Source organism: Callospermophilus lateralis, chromosome 9 (assembly GCF_048772815.1).
Source record: "Callospermophilus lateralis isolate mCalLat2 chromosome 9, mCalLat2.hap1, whole genome shotgun sequence".
Taxonomy (NCBI): domain Eukaryota; kingdom Metazoa; phylum Chordata; class Mammalia; order Rodentia; family Sciuridae; genus Callospermophilus; species Callospermophilus lateralis.
The window spans coordinates 28,906,323-28,928,122 of record NC_135313.1 but is presented as its reverse complement, the minus strand read 5'-3'; the positions used below and the strand labels follow the sequence as shown (position 1 = coordinate 28,928,122).

General features: G+C 37.1%; 1 protein-coding gene across 1 annotated transcript in view; it reads left to right on the top strand.

Moving 5' to 3' along the window:
- Adam23 (ADAM metallopeptidase domain 23) overlaps positions 1 to 21,800 on the top strand; it is a 164,565-nt gene that overhangs the window by 66,107 nt on the left and 76,658 nt on the right. Inside the window, exon 4 of the mRNA XM_076866096.2 lies at positions 8,891 to 8,954. Coding sequence (XP_076722211.1) covers positions 8,891 to 8,954 — 64 coding nt within the window. The remainder of the gene's footprint in view (positions 1 to 8,890; positions 8,955 to 21,800) is intronic.

Sequence of the window (21,800 nt, the reverse complement as noted above, 5' to 3'; positions counted from 1 at the left end):
TTTCTTTTTTTTTTCCCCCATGAATTACACTTTTTATGTTCTATTTTGTCAAAGTCTTTTACTCAGTTTTCTATTGGACTGTTCTTATTTGGTTTTGTTTTTTAAGGGCTCTTTATGTTATAGATAGTAACACTTTGTTTTTCATATATTTTCCGTAATATCTTTCTTTTTGCAGTGGTGGGAACTGAACTCAGGGTCTTGTGCACGCTAGGCAAGCACTCTATCACCGAGCTTTATCTCCAGCACTCATACATTTATCATTTTTTTCTCAATTTGTTTAAAAATTTTGTTTATGGTATGTATATCTTTCGTTATTTATGGAAGCCTGCACATTTTTACAGTCTTATCTATGTTTTGTTTTATGACTTCTGGGTTTAAGGTCATATGTTAAAAGACCTCTGTTCCTTAATGTTCAGCTGTGTTTTTTATGGTAAATATATTGCTTTGTTTCAGAACATATTTAGCTTCCATACATATATTCTTAGTTTGGCGTAAGGGGTAATGTAGGGATCCAACTGTCTCCAAATATTTAGTCATTTGTCTGAAACATTTTTTCTTTATTTTATTCTTTATAGGTTTAAAATGTTGTTATTATTATATATTGAGTTTTTGATATGAACTTGACTGTCTTTCTGTCCTGCCCCCTGAACTGACTGTCTAATTAGGCTAGTGTTCTTTATCTTTAGTTACTGTAAGAGTAATATAAGGTCCTCTTGGTTACTCTTTTTTTATTTGAAAAATGTTTGAACTAGACTTAAGCATTCTTTTTTAAAGATGAATTTTAGAATCATTTTGTCAAGTTAAAATAAAAAGCTGCCTGACATTTTATTTGGAATTACATTAAAACTACAGAGTGGGCTGAGGGTAATAGATGTCTTTATAATATTGAGTGTTGCCATGGAGAATCAGGGGCTATGATTCATTCAGTAATGACTTCTTTTATGTTTTATTTTTTTAAACTAACAATTTGCAGTTAATTTCACATGCACATTTCTTCACATTTATTTAAACCTACATTTATTCTTAGATTATTTATGCCTATGTATGTGAATATATATCTGTCTCATACTTATGAACATATATTTTATCTACATATATACATATGCAAAACTTGTTGACATTGCTAGAAATTTTTCCTCCAGATTATTTGTAGATTGTTTTTACTTATTTACATATAAATGTATTTTATTTTTGCATATTTATCTCATAACTGGTCTTCTTACTCAACTCTTACTATTTCTATTGTTTTTTCATTGTTTTTTTTATTCTTTGAACATTTCCTATAAGCCTGAGAAGAACAGAATATTGTATAAACAAATGTGCAGTTTTTCTGAATAGACTAAAAAATGAAAGAAATATGGACCTCTTTCCTAGGAGTGATAAGAACTGGACTTGGAGGAGAGCTGTTTCTTCTGGACAAGGTTATGAGAGGTCAAGGTTAATAATGGATTCTCCTCCATTCTCTGCATTTTCACTATGTGTAATGCCTGGTTTAGTAGTTGTGATAATAAATATTGGGTATGTTAGAAAAGAAGCTGGATTAGCAATGTTCAACAGACTGTAATATTCATTATTTGCTTTGAAATTTGTGCATGAAAGCATTTCAGTCATGTGTAACTGGATTCAAAAGATGTGTCCTCTCTATTTGGATTCAGTTTTTCTGTTTAAAATTTATTTTTCATAACCCATTGGGTTAAAACTAATTTTGTGAGCTTGTGATTCTGTCAGAGAAATCTCAGAAATCTGGTTTACTTTTAGAGACACTGGTATCCATAACAATGACTATTTAGCCACTTCATTTGACCTGCTTAGAAGGGAACTCTCACTTGACTTGCTGAAGGATCAAACCAGTTGAGTGGAGGTTCTCAGCCTGTATTACCACCTCAAGTTCATCCCATATTTCTCTTCTAACTCCTCCTTTCTTCACTCCACAACTAACTTGCAGCCCCGTGTTTCTTGTGCTCCTTTTACTAGGGCTTTCTAAACTGTGTTATGGTGCATGGCCTCATCACCTGGGATGTAGAAGCACCTACACATTGAACTTTCTGCTGTAGTTTCTCATGTAGTTTAGGTAGTCATTAAATTCCTGTTGTGATCACAAAGAAGCTTAAACCCCTACGTCCTGTTCTTGCTGGGATTGTTCTTTTCCTGCAGCTCTGTTCCTATGAAATATGCCCACACACCTCAGCCCTTGCCTCGCATGGCATCTTTGTCTACCTTAACACAAAGCTTCTATCCAACCTGTAATTATTTTCACCCACTTCATACATCATTGCTGCACTCTTATTTCCCAACCTTTCTGTATCTACGATATTTTGCCCAGCATAAATGCCTTATTTTATTATTTACACACACAGGAATACATATTTTCTAGCTCAAAAAACTTTTGACATAAAAACTATTTTAGGTAGTGTGAATCAAAATTTTTTCCCCTAAACTTTATAAGGGTAGTAATTGAAAAATAATTTTACTTTTTAAGTCTGTTGTGCTAAAAAACAAAAGCAATATAAGGACTCAAGCCTAATTGCAGGTTAGAAGCTTATGCTTATATGAATGTACTGAGTTAAAATCATGTGTCTATCTTCATTACCACATACGGTAATTACTTGATGAATTCAAATTACCTTCCGTGTATAAAAGGGAAAGAAAACCTTCAAGTGGGACAAGGGAGTGGGTGTAATGCCGTTGCACAATGTCACTGCTTGAGGCCCTGTAAAGTTGAGGGTCTCCATGGTGACCAGCATTGGCCATCGCTGAATGAATAAATGATTGTGAGACCTGGTGGGAAGGAGTGGCAGGGGACTTCTTGGAAGAATTTGTCAGGGGCCATTTGGGTGTGATCAGGGTTTCAAAAATTGAAAAGGTAAGCATTAACAAGCAGCAGTCAGGTGACTGAATTTGCATTCTGAAAATGGGCATTCATGGCACTCCGTTTCCAGATGTCATCTGCTGTTTTCACTCTACTTGTGTCATTACCAGTTTGAACACATAGGGATAACTGACATATTTTACTACTGAGAATTAACTTTGAATATTGTGCTACTACGTACCTAGAACAACCACATTGTTTGGCAAAGACAGGTCCAGTGTATTACAGTGACTGGTGCCCCTGGCTTCCTGACTCCCACATCTAGGACTGCTGCCTGCTGAAGTTACATGCTGAGAGAGGGAACCTAAGCCACCTACCTAGGGCCTTCCAAAAATAGGGGCTATGTGAAGTGTAATCACAGAACCCCAAAGCAGTGGTGAAGGAGACATATTTACTGACTGCTCAGTTAGTAATATCTCAGCCTTTGATTATGTTTCACCTGTACACTCTACTGTCCTCTCATGTAGAACTTGATATGTGTACTTTAAATATGGCTGTTAAGGTTGGGTGATCATGTGTCCTAGTTTCCTGAGGACAGTCCTTCCTGGTTTCTATATGTCTCTTTTGGGAGCATAGTTATTAATATGCCTCTATCCACTCCAAGAAATGTCCTGATTTAGATGATAAATTATATGAACATCTGGCTGGTGAGCCTTGGTGCTTCTATTCATCATCATTTCACCTTGCTTTACTGGGGAAGGAATGAATGCCCTCCACCCCCAGGTCCCTTCAGAAGAGCTTGTTCTCTCAGTTTCCTAATTAGAGATAGACTGTGGGCTCAACACATAATTTCAGAGAATATAGATTTTAGTCCTAGAAAAGACTTCTAGAGACTGTAGTTTGTTTATTTACATGGAAGTGAGTTTTTAACTTAGAAAGAACAAATGGTTTCCCTGGTGGTCTACTGCATATCTTTCCTAGTGGTCTTTTATAGGCCAAGGCCCTGTTATCCTTCTTGTCTCATTCTGAGCAATTATTTTTCTTGATTAGCCCACTCCTGAACCTTCATGATCATGATTGCTCCAAAGAAGACATATGGTTCTTTTTTAAAAAAAGTAACGCATTTGATGGGGCTGGGGTTGTAGCTCAGTTGTAGAACACTTGCCTAGCACCTGTGAGGCACTGGGTTTAATTCTCAGCACCCAAATATAAACAAATAAATAAAAATAAAGGTCCATTGACAACTAAAAAATATTTTTTAAAAACTAATGGATTTGAGTTAGTTTCCAAGAAACTAGACATCATTTACCCTTTCATCCTCTACAGGATGAAAATCATGCAAGGATATTCTTGGTTAATAACTTTTCTAGGTACTAGGGAATCTTGATAACTTTTCCAGTTATTTAGGTTCTTGGCTTGTCCTCACTGAACCTTCTTGTAATGGGAGATGTATACTTTTGGGAGTTTTGGCTTGGCTCTTCACTTGCCTGCTTTTGTTAAACACATGAATCTCAAACTCAAGGATTCAAACAAACCTATGTATATATTTATAAAGGCAAAACCTCCATAAGGCATATCCCTCTCTTTGTGTGAATTTCCAAAAGATTAGATATAATAGCAGCTCCGTTTATATATTTGCTGATGATTATGAAATTCTTTGAACATAAATTTTCAAAAGGTTTCTTTGTGATAAATCCTGGAATTAGGATAGTTTAGACAGGGTTTCAGTAACAACCATGAAATCTGAGACTTAACATCATTAAATTATCATTTCTTTCACATTATGGTCAAGTGCAGGTTAAGTGGCTCTCCTAAAGCAGCTCTTCTCCAAATCCTGTCATAGGAACTAAGCCTCATCCATCTTGCAGCTATGCCATCGCCATCTGGAGTATTGTGGCATCCAGCTTTGTCACAGAGAGAGAGCTTGAATAATCATGCAGGGATTTTAATGGTTACAGTAGAGGGGCAGACATCTCTTCCCCTCTCTCATAAGCCATAATCCAGTCTCCTGGCTATAACCTGACTGTGGGGGAAAGTGAAAAATGTGGTCTTCTGTACCAGGAAGGGAAAAATGAAATGGCTTTTGGTGGATACACAGCATTATTTCTGCCACAGTTCCCTTCTCTGACCTCACTCTTGGCTCCTTTACCACCTTTCAATAGTCTTGCTGTTCTCTTGCTCTTAGGAGTTCAGCATCTTTAAGATTTATCCTTGGCCCTTACATTTTGAGTAAAATTCCATTCAGCCCTATTTTAGAGTTCATGATCTTTTCACTTATTTGGTGGTGTAGGGTGACCATGAAGGTCCAGAGGGAGTGGGTTCAAGAGTTTCTTTGTTCCAGTTCTTCCACTCTCTTCCACTTGGCTTTGAACTTTCATCCTATACTTATCCCTTTACTCCCAAAGGTCATCCATTTTTCACTGAGTACCCTGCATGAGAAGTATGGTAGTAGCCACCATATATAGATTTTCTGTAACTTAAATAATTGAAAAGGTGTTTAGAAGTTTACATGTTCAGAAACTCCCTTTCAGAAGTTCCTGCAAATTAATTGACTCTTCTAAACCAAACACTTAAATGGTAAATGAAAAATTTCAATTTATGTTTAGATCAATAATTACTAAATATATCAGTACTGGTATTTTAGTCAGTTTTTATTTGTTTGTTTATTTTATTTTTTTTTTTTGTGGTGCTGGGGATTGAACCCAGGACCTTATGCACATGAGGCAAGCACTTTACCAATTGAGCTATATCCCTAGCCCTCAGCCAGCTTTTTCTTTGCTGTGACCAAAACACCTGACAAGAACAGTTAGAGGAGGAAAAGGTTATTTGGACTCATGGTTCAGAGGTCTAGTCCCTAGATGGCTGACTCCATTGCTCTGGGCCCGAGGGAGGCAGAACACCATGGTGAAAAGGCCCAGCAGAGGGAAGCAGCTGAGAGCACAGCAATCAGGGAGCAGAGGGAGCGCCACTCACCAGGGACACAATACAAGCCTCAAAGTCACACCCCCAGTGACTTTTCAGCTCCAGTCACACCCTATCTACCTTCAGTTACCATCCAATTAATCCATATCAATGGGTTAGTGCACTCACTGATTAGGTTACCACTCTCATAATCTGATCATTTCACCTCTGAAAATTCTTGCATTGCCTCACAGATGAACATTTGGAGGACATCTCAGAGCTGACCCAGAACAATTGCCACATCAGAACATTCTGTTTCCAGCAGGAGATTGTACGAGGCAAACTACTGAGGTGTCAGTGTCTGTCACAGGTTCCTTGAAAAGTAGCTGTTTTTCTTCTTTAAGATTTTTAAAAGAGAATAAAGTCATGGCATTTGCAGGTAAATGGATGGCGTTGGAGAAGATAATGCCAAGTGAAATTAGTCAATCTCCCCGCAAAACAAATGCTGAATGTTTCCTCTGATATAAAGAGGCTGACTCATAGTGGGATAGGGAGGGGGAGAGCATGGGAGGAATAGATGAATTCTAGATAGGGCAGAGGGGTGGGAGGGAAAGGAAGGGGGCAGGGGATTAGCAAGGATGGTGGAATGTGATGGACATCATTATCCAAAGTACATGTATGAAGACACGAATTGGGTGTCAACCTACTTTATATACAAACAGAGATATGAAAAACTGTGGTATATATGTGTAATAATATTGTAATGCAAAAAAACCAAAGTACACGTATAAAGACATGAATTGGCATGCACTTTACATACAAAGATATGAAAAATTGTGCTTTATATGTGTAATAAGAATTGTAATGTATTCCACTGTTGTGTATTTTAAAAAATAAAATCAACTAAATAAAAAAAGATTCTTAAATTCAGGCTGGGGTTGTAGCTCAGTGGCAGAGCACTTGTCTAGCATGTGTGAGGCACTGGGTTTGATCCTCAGCACCACATAAAAAGAAATAAATGAAATAAAGGTCCAAAAAATTTCTCAAATTCAAGAGTTAATAGACATAGGTATGGCCATAGTGAAATAATCCCTTTAAAATGGTAAAATAGGATTATTAAAATGACCTTTATCAGATTTGATGAAAAATGTTTTGACTGCCATTATCTACTCTTCTAACCACAAGCAAAAATAGTGGTCTAAAATAACTTTGTTTCCAACTCCTAGGCCTGCACCAGCAATTGTGTGGTTGAGAATTTTGAAAACAAGAAATTACTGGTAGAGAGATGCAATTAGATCCAGTTAGGGAAACCTCTCTGCTCTTGCTGTTGCCAGTGTTTTCCTCAGAGAGGTGTTATCATCCAGAGCCCTGTTTATGTGCATCCACGATGCTGGTAGTTGACTTAGTAACTGGCAATGAAAGAGTTTCTGTACCCTGTCAGGCATTCCCATGTATATAGAGTTAGTAATGTCATTACTTTTACCAGTACTTAAATTTTTAAAAGGGATTTAATAGATATACTATAATTTAAGTTTTGAATGTAGACAGTTGTCAGTCAGTACACATTTGATTTATAATAGGAATTGTGCAAATTCAGTAGGAATTGGGGAATTCAATAGGAAAATATGACTGAGTATAAGCATCTACTGTATTTCTGTGTTGCGAAGGTTGTCCTCTGGCACAGAGTACTGGTCATACACTTGAGGTTCTCATTTGACTGCTGACTGGCTCTAAGCTACCCCTTTGCAACCCTCCTCACTGGATCCTCATAGAATGCATTAGGTGCAGCTCCCCAAACGATGCAAAACCAGAGTCCTCCCATTCTTCGTTTAAAGAAGAATGCCAAGGTTTCCTAATGTGGCAAAATTATAGAAAGTCAGAATTTCAGAACAGGAGGGACCTGAGGAATCTTCGGTTGTATTCTTTTGTTTTTTGCAAAAGGAAGCAAAGACCTAAATTTAGGATACATCAGTGGCTCCAAGTGGGACATACTGACCTCCATCGTTACCATTAGAATTAAATGAGTTAATGCCTCTGTAGCCCTCAGAACAGTGCCTGGACACAGCAAGTGGTCAATAAATGCCAGTATCATGTGTTATCATTATTCTTAGTGGCAGACCCAAAAAGGAACACAGGTGCCCTAATTCAGTGCTCTTTAGGAGATACAAATTTTATATTTCACACATTGTTCAGGGAACAACATTTTTAGAATTTGAGTTAAAGTCTTAGTAGTTATAGCCACAGTGCCTACTACTGGATACTTAGTGTTGATTTCTGGGCTAAGCACTTAATATTCATGGATTCATTTAATCCTCCCAGTGTCCTATGAGATTCACACTTTTGACTTTCCCCATTTGACGCAAGTTGGGAACTTGCCCATGGACATACCACCAATAATGGGGCTGGGTGAGAATTAAGCCTGCTCTCTCTCACTTCAAAGTCTATATTCTTTACCATTATTTTTCACGAGGAGTTGCCAAACTACAGCTCACAGGCCAAATACAGACCTACCTATTTTTTTTTATAGTCTGCATTCTAAGAATGTTTTTTTATTTAAAAAAAATTTTTAAATGGTTGAAAAAAATCTAAAGATGAATATTTCCTTACATATCAAAAATAGCATGAAATTAAAATTTCAGTGTCCACAGATAAAGTTTTTTTTGGAATATAGTCACAACCGTTCATTTGTGTATAGCCTGTGGCTACCTGTGTGACATGGTGGCAGAGCTGAGTGGTTGTCAGAGATACCCGGTGGCTGGCAAAGCCTAAAATCATTTTTATCTGACCTTTATTGAAAAAAAAACTTGCCAGTTCTTGTTCTATATTCTTCTTCACTGGTTAGGTTTTATGAAATTTCAATTATTTGAATATAATTGTGGGATTTTTTTTGGGGGCCGGGGGGTTCCTGTCTCCTCCTACTTCTTGCAGTTTAGTTTGTTCAATTTTCATTGACATATCAAATGAATCACCCTTCAGTTGTCTGTGTCTTGTCTTTTTAAGCAGACTGAAGACGGATTTGTTTCTGGATGGTGTTTGAAACTTGGTGATGACCTGTCTTTATACTAACGGTGGACTGTGACCATTGGTGGTTTGCCCCCTTGCATTCGTTTATTGAGCTGGCTATTTTTATGCTTCCGGGGTCTCAGATGCAGAAATCACTCTATTTTCTTTCCTCTATAGTGGTTTGCTGTCTTCTGATTACGTGGAGATTCACTATGAAAATGGGAAGCCACAGTACTCAAAGGTATGGTTTAAAGCTTTGGAACAGCCTGTGAAAGCACACCCATCGCAGGAAAGGCCCCTGCACCTCAGATTGCTTGGTGTGTCTGTCAACGAAAACACCTGGCCTCCTATGCAAGGTTACTGTGTTACAAGGAGAAATTCATTACAACATACAAATATTTGAGGTAACATTAGAGATTCTATATATCCAGAACAATATGGAAATGTTTATTGTTTTAGTCATGCATACAGTATCTTATGTAATGGTATAAAAGGCTGAACTTTCCAGATCAACACCTCAGTCCAAATTAGGCATCCCTTATTTCAAATGCTTAGCGTTTTGGGGTTTGGATTTAAAAAAAGTTTCACAATGTTTTTGTAATTATAATGAGATATTTTTGTGATGGGACCCAAGTCTAAACATGAAATTCATTTATATTTCATACACATAGCCTGAATATAATTTTATATAGCATTTAAAATAATTTTGTGCATGAATCTCATAGTGTAAGATTTTCTACTTGTGGTGTCATGTTAGTGCTTAAAAAGTTTTTCGAGTGTTTTGGATTTCAGTTTTTGAGATTGGAGATGCTCAATTAGGCTCTTATAGTCACAGAATCTGAATTATAAGAATAGATGGGCTCTTAGAATGACTGTTAAGTACAAGTTACTTTGGTGCCCAAGAAGGGGAGAGGACAAGAAGAGGAAATGAGACTTAAGTGAGACTCTCTTCATAATCTTCACAGCAGTCCTACGGGGGTGGATATTATTACTCTTGTTGTATGGAGGAAGAAACTGAGGCAGCGAAAGAAACCTTCTCAAGGTCATTAAACATTGTCATATAAAGGTATTTGATTTCCTTCAGTTGGAGGTTAAACTTCCTTCTCTTCATGGAGGATCAATGAAGCGAAAGAGGGCTTAAATTAAAGCAAGAGAGAGATCATTTGTAAGTAAAAAAACACAGTGATCTCCACCAGTCACGGTGAAAGTCTGTGGAATGGCTACAGAAAGGGACTCTGATTTGGGTAGTGCCACTGAGCTTAGCAGTATCCATCAATATCATTGACACAGGAGAGGAAATGGAACAAAGCAAAGTGGGGAAATATCGTTGATTTTGCTCTTTTCTAGACTGCTAATGAGTGTCAGCATAAAAGTGGCATCTTTCATGTGTGGGCTTGCCAGGCTGTGCAGCAGGGAGCATGGGGATCCTCAGTCTGTAGCCTCTCAGCAAATATTTATGGGTGGCCTTAATTGTAAATACTGCCCAGGGGCCATGCTATTTCTTAGGATCTATAACTGTCCAATTAACAGTGGGCACATTTGTAATTTGAAGTGTGTTTTAGTCTTTGAATTGTATGCCACAGATTCTATTATTATTACTATTCATCAGTTCTTGTCTTAGGCTGCATCTTGGGGGTTTGTTGAATGGCCCTAAAAGTTAATGCTGTGGAAAGTGAGCAGCAATGCTAAATCAAGCGCAGTAATGGTGCTTCCTGGCATTTGTACAAACCAAAGCTTCTGTCAGCTGTGCCAGTGCCCTGAACACTGCGGATGCTGAATCATGAGTCTGGAGTAGACAAGATTGCATGAGAACTTTATAGACTCAGCAAATGAGCAACCTTTGCATTCTGCAGTAACCTAATCTAAACTTCTCACCAAGAAGTTCAGTCGATTTTTTTCCTATTTTAAAGAAGCAGAATAGCTAATTGGCCTCCAGAAGTCATTTGAGGTCCTCAAAGGAAGCCTTATCATTACTAACACACTCCAGGCTTCCTGTTGATTGTAACTAAAATTTAAAACAGAGGATGGCAAAAGAAAACATGTTCACTGCAGTTTGTTTTTGTGTTTATTCCTTTTTTCTCTCTATGACTCATTTTCTCCAAATAGCTCTCTGACGTTCACAGCCTAGTTGTACTAGTGCAGTGGGGTAGGTTGCTGAGAAACCAAGGAAGATACCTGGACATAAAATATGAGATGTAAGGTTACTGAAAAATTCCTTTGGGTAAGATCCAATGGTGATGGGCTGGACAGATGTTTTATCAGGAAGTCCAGTGGCAACAGGGTGAACATCTGCACCTCTGACCCACATAGTACATCCAGTACCTTGTCTGGAAGTATCACCTCCTATCCCTTAGGATACTTTGTCCGGAAGCTGATGCCTGGATAAATTCTTCCCTCTCCATGGTTCTCTGATCAGTACCAGTAGGGAGAAGGGTTTAATATTAATTTGCTTAGCTCCTTATATGACCAGCATCCCAAGGAGCAACTATCTTGGCTTGCATGCAAGAAAGCAGCTTTCCACAGATAACACTAACTTGCCCTAATTCCCAGCACACATTAGAGAAAGTCAGTATCCTTCAAGATAATACGTATCTTGACATTCTGGCCCAGACGTCCTCTCATTGTTTCCTTAACCAGGCAAGTTTTTTTGGGAACAGAATGGGGCATTCAGGGGCATGTTCTTTTGCTGTCTCCCTTTTTTCAAGAATTACACAAGCTTCTTGCTTCATGGATAATGAGTTAATGGTAAATGCCTGTTTTTTATGTGTCTATATATACCCCTGCAAACCTCAAGATGATATGGTACACACAATTCTGTGGCAAGATTTAAAAGTTCTAATGATAATATAAATACTTTGGCATGCATTAAATATCTTGTAGACCTTCACTTTTTAAAACTGCATACCATTCTTTTAAATTAATTTGTTATAATTTGTTTGAAAATCCCATGGTCATTGACATTTAAATTGTTGCTAATCTTTCACTCCAACCCAAAGGAAAGAACACATCCTTAATACTTCCTGTAGAATTAATTCTGAGAATTGGATTTTCTGGGTCGCAGAGTTTGTTCAATTTTTGGAAGGCTTTGGTACAAAGTGGCAGTTTTTCTTCCTGAAAGTTTATAGAAATTCACATTCCCATTAGCATTGCATACATGTTTTTAGAGTCATTTTACAATAAACTTTATAATGATTATTTTCCATATTGTTTAAGAAAACCTTTGTACAGAGTACCAGAAAGACAAATTAGTATGTAAGAATGGCTAGGTTCAACTTGTACACATTATGTAATCCTTCCTTCCAAAGTGTACACACATAAAGCACACCTGCCCACCCCCACACACCATGTACTGTTCACAAGGTGAGAGAAGAATAGAAACACAGACACTTAGGATATTCTGGGAATTAATTGCAAACAAATGCCACATCCATACTTGGAAGAGGGTTGTCTAGTTTTTCCCATTTCCTCTCTGTCAAGCCCTACTTCCCACTTGTATCTAGGAAGAGGATAATGTCTTGGCTTTTACCTTTATTCAGTGAAAGTGGGATAAAAAGATCCCTTTCCAAGTGACACAAATACAGGAACTAGAAAGGTAAAAAAAAAAAAAAAAATTAAGTACATAATATAAGTGCCAGGTGTCAGTTGATGCATATGGAAGAACATTTTTCCTGTTCCCAACTCAGTACTTTTTTAAAAAATATTTATTCTTTAATTGCACACAATACCTTTGTTTTATTTATTTTTATGTGGTGCTGAGGATCAAACCCAGGGCCTCGCACGTGCTAGGTGAGTGCTCTACCGCAGAACCACAACCCCAGTCCCTCAGCAGTACTTTTTATTTGAGTTCGCACTGCAGTACTTTGTACTTGGTTTACAATAAAACAATTTTTCCTACGAATTTAAAAAATAACTTAGTTATCTTTTGTTTGAATAAAATTATTGAGATCTAATTTACATGTGTTTAAGTATATCATTAAATTGGTTTTAGTATATTTACAAAACTGTGCATCCATCAACATAATGTAATTTTAGAACATTTTCTTTGCCCAACAAAGAAATACTCCACTTATTAACAGTCATATCCTATCTTCTCTCTCACCAGCCTTAGGTAACCACTAAGCCACTTTTGTATGTCTATGGATTACATCTTTTGGATAGAAACAAAATCTATGTAATATGTGTTGTTTTGTGATTGATTTCTTCCTTTTTTTTCCAGCTTTATTGAAGTGTAATTGAAAAACAGGACAAATATAATTAGTTACACAAGTTAGATTTTATATATGAGTTGTATACGTTTAATTTGTACAAAGCACCGTTTTGATATACATATACAATGTGAAATGATCACTACACTCAAGCTAATTAACACATCTATCACTTTATATATTTATTTATTTTTGTAGTGAGAACATTTGAATCTATCCTCCTAGCACATTCAAGATGCTATGATTAATGTAGAAACCGGTCTGCTCATTGCATCTCTCGATGGGATCTCTAAAATTCACTCCATCTAGAAACTGCTCCATCTTCAGATGGGATCTCTGGAATCCATTTACCTTGCATGACTGAAACTTTGTACCCTTTGAACAATGTCTTTGTTTTTCCTTTTCCCCAACATTCTACTCTTTGCTTCTAGGAGTTCTGATTACTTAAGATTCCACATTAGGAGAGATTGTGTAGTATTTGTCTTTCTATGCCTGGCTTCTTTCAGTTACCACAGTGTCCCCCAGATTCATCGGTGTCATCACAAATGGCAGGATTTCCTTCTTTTTTTTTTAACATTGAATAATATTCCATTATATGTACATTTTTTGTTATTTGTTCGGCCCTCGATAGGCTGTTTTGCTGTTTTAACTTTTAGGAACAATGCTCCTGTGAATGACAGTGAAGTTATCTCTTTGAGATGCAGATTTCATTTTCTTCTTATTTTTAACTTTTTGAGGAAACTTTATACTGTTTTCCACAATGGCTCTGCCAATTCTTATTTCTACCAACTGTTTATGAAGATTGCTGTTCTCTACATTCTCCCCACACTTCTTTAAAAATTTTGTTTTTAAATGATAGACATCCTGAGAGATGTTAGATGATATCTTATTATTTAAATTCACATTTCCCTAATAATTAGGGATGCTGAATACCTTTTCATGTACCCATTGGCCCTTTTATGTCTTCTTTTGAAAAATGTCTATTCAAATCATTTGCCCATTTTTAACTTGGGTTATTAGTTTTCTTTCTTTTAAGCTCCGTTTCTTATATATTTTGGATTCTAACCCCTTGTCAGTTATGTGGTTCATAAGTATGTACTCCTATTCTATTATTGGCTGTTTCTTCTCTCTGTTGATTGTTTCCTTTGCTTTTTTTAGTTTGATGTAGTTACACTTGTCTATTTTGCTTTTGTTGCCTGTGCTTTTGATGTCATGACCCACACCACAAAAAAAAAAAAAAAAAAAAAAAAAAAAAAAATCACTGCCAGGACCAATGGCTGCAAGCTTCTGCTTTATTGCTATGTCAATCAGCTTTACTCATGAGATTATTCCAAATAAGCTAATTTTTAACATTTCAGTTCTTATAAAAGTATTAGGCAGCTTGGAAGGCTGAGGCAGGAGGATCGTGCGTTCAAAGCAGCCTCAGCAAAAAAGCAACTCAGTGAAATCCTGTCTCTAAATAAAATGTAAAATAGGGCTGGGATGTGGCTCAGTGATCCAGTGTCCCTGAGTTCAATTCCAGGTACCAAAAAATTAATTAATAAATTAATTAAATAAATAAAAAAAATAAAGGATTGGGCCTCAATATGATTTAATAAAACACTTCTCAATTTCAACATGTTCCTGTTAAATCTCTTTTAGGTGAGCCATTAAGTGCTTGCTAATTCTTTAATTTTTCTTCTTCTTATAAAAGAAACTACCACCAGCAGTATATGACTGAATAGATGAATGAAGTACACCTTTCCCAGATTTCTTCCACCTTATGATAATCTCTTTGTCATTGTTCGGTGGGGAAAATGTGCTTTCTGGATGCTGGTTTCACCTTGGCTTCTTCCAGCCCCTTTTCTCACTCTTGCGCATGGAAGAGTGCACATGCCTATATAGTCACTCTCCTAACCCCCTGTTTGTGTGGGGTCCATCTATGCTCTCAGTCATGTAGTGACAGTCCCTGTGTGGGGGGTGTTTATTGGCTATGGGTAAGTCTGGCCCACTCAGGGAGGTAGCATTAACAGGCTGGTTATCTTCTCAACTAGTCAATAAGAAGGTGATATTTTGATCTCTGCATCACTTTCGTGTCACTCATTTGGTTTTAAACGTAGGTAGGTACAGCTGCATGCCCAGCTGATGGCTATAATAGAAAAGATGAACAATGAATGGCAAGTGCTAGAGAGACAATGGAGAAATTGAAATCCTCACGCCAGACAATTTGTCAGTTCCTCAAAAGTTTAGCCTAGAGTTACCGTATGCCTCAGTGTATATACCTCTAGGTATATATCCAAGTGAATTACAAACCTTCCACACAGAAACTTGTACATAAATGTTCATAGCAGCCTTATTGATAATGATCCAAAGTGCACACGACTCAAATGTCCATCAGTTGATGAATGAATAAAGAAAATGCAGTATATTCACACAGTGGACAAAGTATTGATACGTGCTACAACATAAATGAACCATGTAAACATTATGCTAAGTGAAAGAAACCAGGTGTAGAGGACCACATTTTACACTTTTTATGCAAAATGTTCAGAGTAGTCAGTCATATCCTTAGACACCACAAAATGGGTTAGTGTTTTCCAGGGGCCTGTGGGGTGGAAGGGAAGAAGCATGGAGAATAAATGCTAATGGACACAGATTTCTTTTTGGGGTGATGAAAGTATTCAAAAATTAGTGTTGACATTTGCACAACTTGGTGAGTATACTAGAAACTATGGAATTACACTTTAAAGACTAAATTTTGATGTGTGTGCATTATATCTCAAAAGAATAAAACTCTCAGGTGGAAGAAGGAGATTATTTACCCACCTTATTCAATACACACGACCCTTTAAGATTGATCTGATGAATAAAACCTTCTTATTTACTCATTCCTGTCCTCTAGGTTCATCTGTGCTGTCGCAATGGCAGAATCTCCTTTTAAAGGTTGAATAATATTCCATTGTATTTGCATATAGTGAAATCAACTGACACAGAAAGGAAAGTACTACATGGTTTTATTTACATGTGGAATTTAAAACAAGTCAATACACAGAAACAGGCAGGGTTTGTGGGTGAGGATGGGGAGATATAGGTCGAAGGGCACTAAGTTTCAGTTCTGTAGGAACTGAAAATAAATATGTGGTATAAGACATGGTAGTTTACTTGACTATGGTAACCATATCTATATCTATCTATCTGTCTAAAAATATCTATATATCTATATATCTATGTGTGTGTGTGTGTGTGTGTGTGTATATATATATATATATATATATATATATATACTTTAGATATGGACCATTTAAAACATTCTGTTCTTGCCCTTGTTCTTTTCATATAACCACAACACCCTCTTAGAATGTCCTTTGAGTTTTTCTTGTCAACTTTTCATGGCTCAGCTTAAGCTTTCATCAGTGAAAGCTTTTGGGCATCAGTGAAGGCTATTGAGCAGCAGGAGAGTAGAGATCATCAGTGGACCCCTGTGTGCAGGGTTCCTGGAAGGAAGGAGTTCTGTGTAGAGCAGAGGAAATTTGAAGAACGAGTGTCCCAAAGACCCTGTTCAACTTAGTTGTCCCTCAGTTTCTGTGGGAGGTTGGTTTCAGGACGCCACTTGGATTACAGTCTGAGGATGATCAAGTGCCCGATATAAAATGGAGTGGTCTTTGCAGGTAACCTCTGCACATCCTCCTGTAGACTGTTGATCATCTCTAGACGACTTACCATCCCTAAGACAATGTCAATGCTGTGTGAATAGCTGTTGTATGGTTTAGGGAATATGATAAGAAAAAAGGGCCCCGTGAGTTCTGAGTATTTTCATCCTACTGTGGTTCAGTCTGTGGATGCTGAACCAAAGGCCGACTCCAGGGATGAGGGAGGGGTGGGCACTGTTGCGACTACTCAGAGCCGGGCAGGGGTCTTTTCTGTCACATGTCTTCATGTCTTCTCTAACTTTTTCTTTTTTATTTCTTCTCTTCACTCCTTTTCTTTTGTTCCCATTCCTTCTTCTTTTATGATTTTTTTAAAATAAATTTTCTCAGGCTGCTTTTCTTCATCTATTTTCCTTTTCCTCTCAGATTGTCATAATTGGACTTAAACATACATTTGTGTGTGCTTTTTCTAACCAAAAAGAAGTGATTTAAGTGATTTCTTTCCACCCTTTAGCTTAAGTGAAATGGCCTTTTTACTACTGTGTACATTTTGATTTTTTCATAGCCTTTGAATTAATAACTGGCTTTTAAAAACATTGCTCATCACTGGTAAATCGTGAGCAATTTAAGTCATAATAAGGAAAGAAACCTTTTATGTTAGATGTAGAATTATTGGTTATTTGAGTTTAAAATCAAAATTATTATTGCTAATTATTTTAAAAATTACCTTTCTTGGCAACATTCTGAGCACATTATAGGAAATGAAAGAAGCATGGGGTTAAAAAATGCCTCAGGAAATCAAGATAGTGACAATACTGACTATTCAAGGCTATTTTAAGGTTTTTTGTTTGTTTGTTTATATGTTTTTTTGGTGCTGGGGATTGAACTCAGAGGCACTCGACCACTGTGCCCCATCCCCAGTCCTATCTTGTATTTTATTTAGAGACAGGGTCTCATTGAGTTCCTCAGTGCCTCGCTTTTGCTGAGACTGACTTTGAACTCACAATCCTCCTGCCTCAGCCTCTCTAGTTGCTGAGGTTACAGGTGTGTGCCACTGTGCCCAGCTGTTAATTAAGTTTGAGCAGTGTTGAACATTTATATAGCATTGGTACAGCCAAATTGTTCTGATACTTTATTAACAAACTGCTGCAAGAATGTTTTTTTCCCTGTCAAATTTAATGAAGGTAAATAATTAAACTGGTGCTGGGGTTTCAAATTCCCTGATTCTCTGAAATTGTTTTTTTCCTTTTTCTCATTCTGCAGTCTTCCCATTCAGGTACATGCATCGCATTATAGATATCTTTTTTTTTTCCTACTTATCTTTTGCTACCAGACCTCTGGTTTAAAAAATAGATTGTATAACCAGTTAGTTGATCATTTGAAGTATTTAAAAATGTGTATGTAGAATAATAACTTGAGTATGATGTCATCATTTTTAGTCTATTCAGAACCTGGATCTCCTAACATACACATTTCCTAGCCAAGATCTGGGTAGTTTATGTTAAAATGTTTATGCAGACCTTCAGGAGTTGATTGAAAATGTCAAGGCTGGGTCACCATAGATGTTCAGGTTTATGGGAATTTCTTAGGCTATGGGGATAATAAGAACCTGCTGGTGGAACTTTACTTAAGCAGATGAGGTAAACAGACACAATGGTGGGGTGGGACAATTTAAAAAAATTAAATGTTGGCTTGCTCCTTTATGTTTTTTCCCCAGTAGAACTTAGCAAGCCAGATGAAGCTCAAACCTGAGAGAGCCACCCCTTCCATCTGCTTTCCATCTCCTGAAATTTTATAGGCACTCCCCATCTGCTGCCTTTTCCTCTCTTGTCTTTGTCCTTGTGGGTTTTTGTCCCTTTTTGTTCCTTAACTGTTATTCAAGGGAGTTATTGGTGGCACTGTTTTCACTGAAGGGAGGAGAATCACACAATTCCTGTTATTAAATCAATAGTATCAGAGAACCAAGTATTTTTTTCTCCTCCAAGTTTGGTATCACTAGAATTATGAATTTGCTGTCCCTAGCCACACCTGATTACGAGGTGTTTTAAAAGATGCCTGTGGGCTTCAGGATTTCCTTATTTGAAGAACAGGCCTGGGTTTGGAGCTTGGCCATCCTGGAGGGGCAGAGTTCTGGTCTGAACATTAGTTGGCTTGTGGAGCGTTCTGCTTCAGTGGAAGTGGTGGGTTGAGAAAGTTAGTATGCTTACCAGGATTTTAATTTCCTCTGCCAGTAAGTTCCATTTATCAGATGCTCTATTTTTTTTTGTTGAATTTAATTAACTGACTCACAGTTTGGATGTGAAATTGCTGATGTCCATGGGGGCACACAGATAACTTGCATCATGTGCCTAATTAGCTTTCCTTGGTTCTCTTTCCTGCTGTTTGCTTAATCCATCTGTGACCACTCATAAGGAGCTGATGCTGGCCAGTCCTTGTGAATGGTCTGAGGCTTTCCTAACTGGAAAAAGAGACATTAGCCCGAGAACCTGAAGATGTGGAATTCAGTTTTGTCTATTGCTCTTGTTGGCAGAGCCTTCAGCACTTGGTGCCTGTCTCCCAATTGGTACATGGAGTTAGTGGTTTTAGTCATGCTGTGATTATTTAAGATGGCGGATTGTTGGGTGGGAGGCACTCCTGGGCCGACTGTCCAGTGTTACTGGGAACCAGACCCTCTGGGTGTAGCCCCTCTTTACTGACCCACTATCATCATGCTTGTTACCCCAAAAAGGTTGCGTCTTCTCTCTCGGGAGTTTATTTTATACAGAATACCTCAAGATCTTACTTACTTTGAGGTGGCATTTAGAAAGTGCTATAAAGATCTGAAGGAGTTGCCAAATAGTATTTTTCTACAATACTTTTAAGAAATCTTGTAAATTTAGTATTAAGAAACTCAGAAAACCTTCTAATACTATAATTGGAAACTACCAAAATGTTTATAGTGCTTAATAAAACTACAATTTAGATAATAATCTTTCTTATTATGCTAAACATTAAGGGGTGAATATTATCTTTGATCTCATTTAAGGTTTAGGAAACATGGTTATCCACATTCCAATAGACAGAGAACTTTGGTTCTCTTCAGATAATATCCTACCTTAATCCAAAGGTAACAATGACCTTGACAGTGAGCATCAACCTTGACTTTCCATTGCAGGTGAATGAAACTTAGATCTAAGAAAGGACTTTGAAATACTTTATGGGGAAAAAAAGAATATTTTTAGGAAAATCTGGAAATAGCTTTTCTTAGAAAGGTCAAGTAAATATGAGAGCTTGCTATGCATTTACTTCTAACCATCACTTGACTTAAGATAACTTTTTGGAGTGATACAAAGTGCTAAATAACCAATTTGATGGAATTTACAGTTACCCATGGCCATTTTTAGAACCATGTGAAGAATCTGAATTGTAAATTGCTGAATATTGACCTGAATTCTCAGGTTGCTGAGATGTGTGGTATCATTTGTCCTCATAGGTTTCAGAGTTAAACACACAAAGAGAATTTAACATATGCAACCAATAACTCTAGGCAAGTTTGCTATTTGAGAACAGAAAAGCTATATATATATATATATATATATATATATATATATATATATATATATATATATAGCTTTTCTGTAAAATATATTTATATATATATATATAAAACAGTTAAGGAGTAAAAAAAAATATAAAAGCACAATGGCAAGGACAAGAGAAGAGAAGTCAGCAGATGAGAAGTGTCCATAAAATTTCAGGAGATTAAGCAGATGGATGAAGGGTCCCTCTTTTGGCTTTGGCCTTTCCTGTTCTGCTAAGTTCTCTTGGTGGGAGACAGGAAGCAGAAAAACAACTCATGTCACTAAACTCAGAAAGGCTCAGGAATCGAAGGCGTTTGAAAAGAGAAAGTTGGTTGAAGGTCTACTTGAAGAGGAATCTCTGATTTAGACAGGTGGCCATTCCTTACCTAGTCTGGTGAAGGTGCTTAATCTGTGGAGAAACATGGAAAGGAGGGAATCACTAGAGAAATAATAAAAGGTAGTTTCCCAGAACTGAGTGCATGAGTCTTCTTGATTACAAAGTACCAGAGTGCTCAGTGTATTGAAGGAGAAATGACCCAGACCAAGGCACAGTATGGGACTGCATGAGAATGGGACTAAATAGAATTTCCTGAAGCCTTCTTAAAAGAGAAACAGTAGACTTTATAGAAACATCTAACAATAGAATAATGTTCATTTGTCACAGCCCCTTCAGAAACAAGAAGACTGTATTCACAAGGTCTATGAGATACGGAGAGAAAATAATGTCCTATCTGGCATTCTCTAACCGCCAAAACTGTGGATCTACTGCGAGGGTTGAAAAAGAAATGTTTGTTCACACAAGTTTTCACTAAATTTATCTTCTATGAATGCTTTTCCAAGAAAGTACCAGAGGAAGTGAACCTCTCTATAGAGGGGAATGGGGGCCTCAGATGGGGAAGACATGAGTCTAGGACCCAATATGGAAGGAGGCAGGCAAAGGGTGATCTCAGTACAGCACAGAGAACTCCTGAATGGCGGTTGTGCACAGGGCCTAGAAAGGTACAATGGAGACCAAAGCATGAGGCTGAAAAGAAACAAGGGGGGTGTCTCCAGGTGCAAAATGGATATGCTGTGTTACTTGATATGTTTGACCATATTGAGAGGAGTTTTAGAGTACTCTTAGATACTAGGGATGCATATATGCTAACTACATGAAAAAAATAAACAAGAAAATGAAGCAAAACTTCAAAAAAACTTAAATGGAGGCAAGAAAGAAAATGTAATTATAGTACCACAGCTGTGAAAGATATTTGCAAAGTCATAATATAAACATTAAATTTGGATTTAACCAAAAACTGGTGATGTGTATTGGAATGCATTGAAGGTGAGAGGAGTTTTCATGATTCTGTATTAGGAAGATAATTCTAAAATGAAATAAATCATCAGGACATAGCTATATAAATATTCCATTAAAAATGTATAGGTAAACACAAGAAGAAACAACTTGAAGAGTTAAAAATGGTTGGCTTGGAGGTTGGGGTAGTGGAGCAGTTGAGAAAGGAAACAGCTGTGTAGCATCTGGTAAGAATCTGCTCCTATAATACATGCTTAAGAAATGTAAATAAATTTTTTCACTTACATTGGTTTTATTCCCACTAGAGCCTTGACTCCTTCATTAAATTTAATGCACACACACTTTTATGGAAAAGTTTAAAAATTGTCTAGTCTCATTCATGACTCCACATAGGACCAGTTT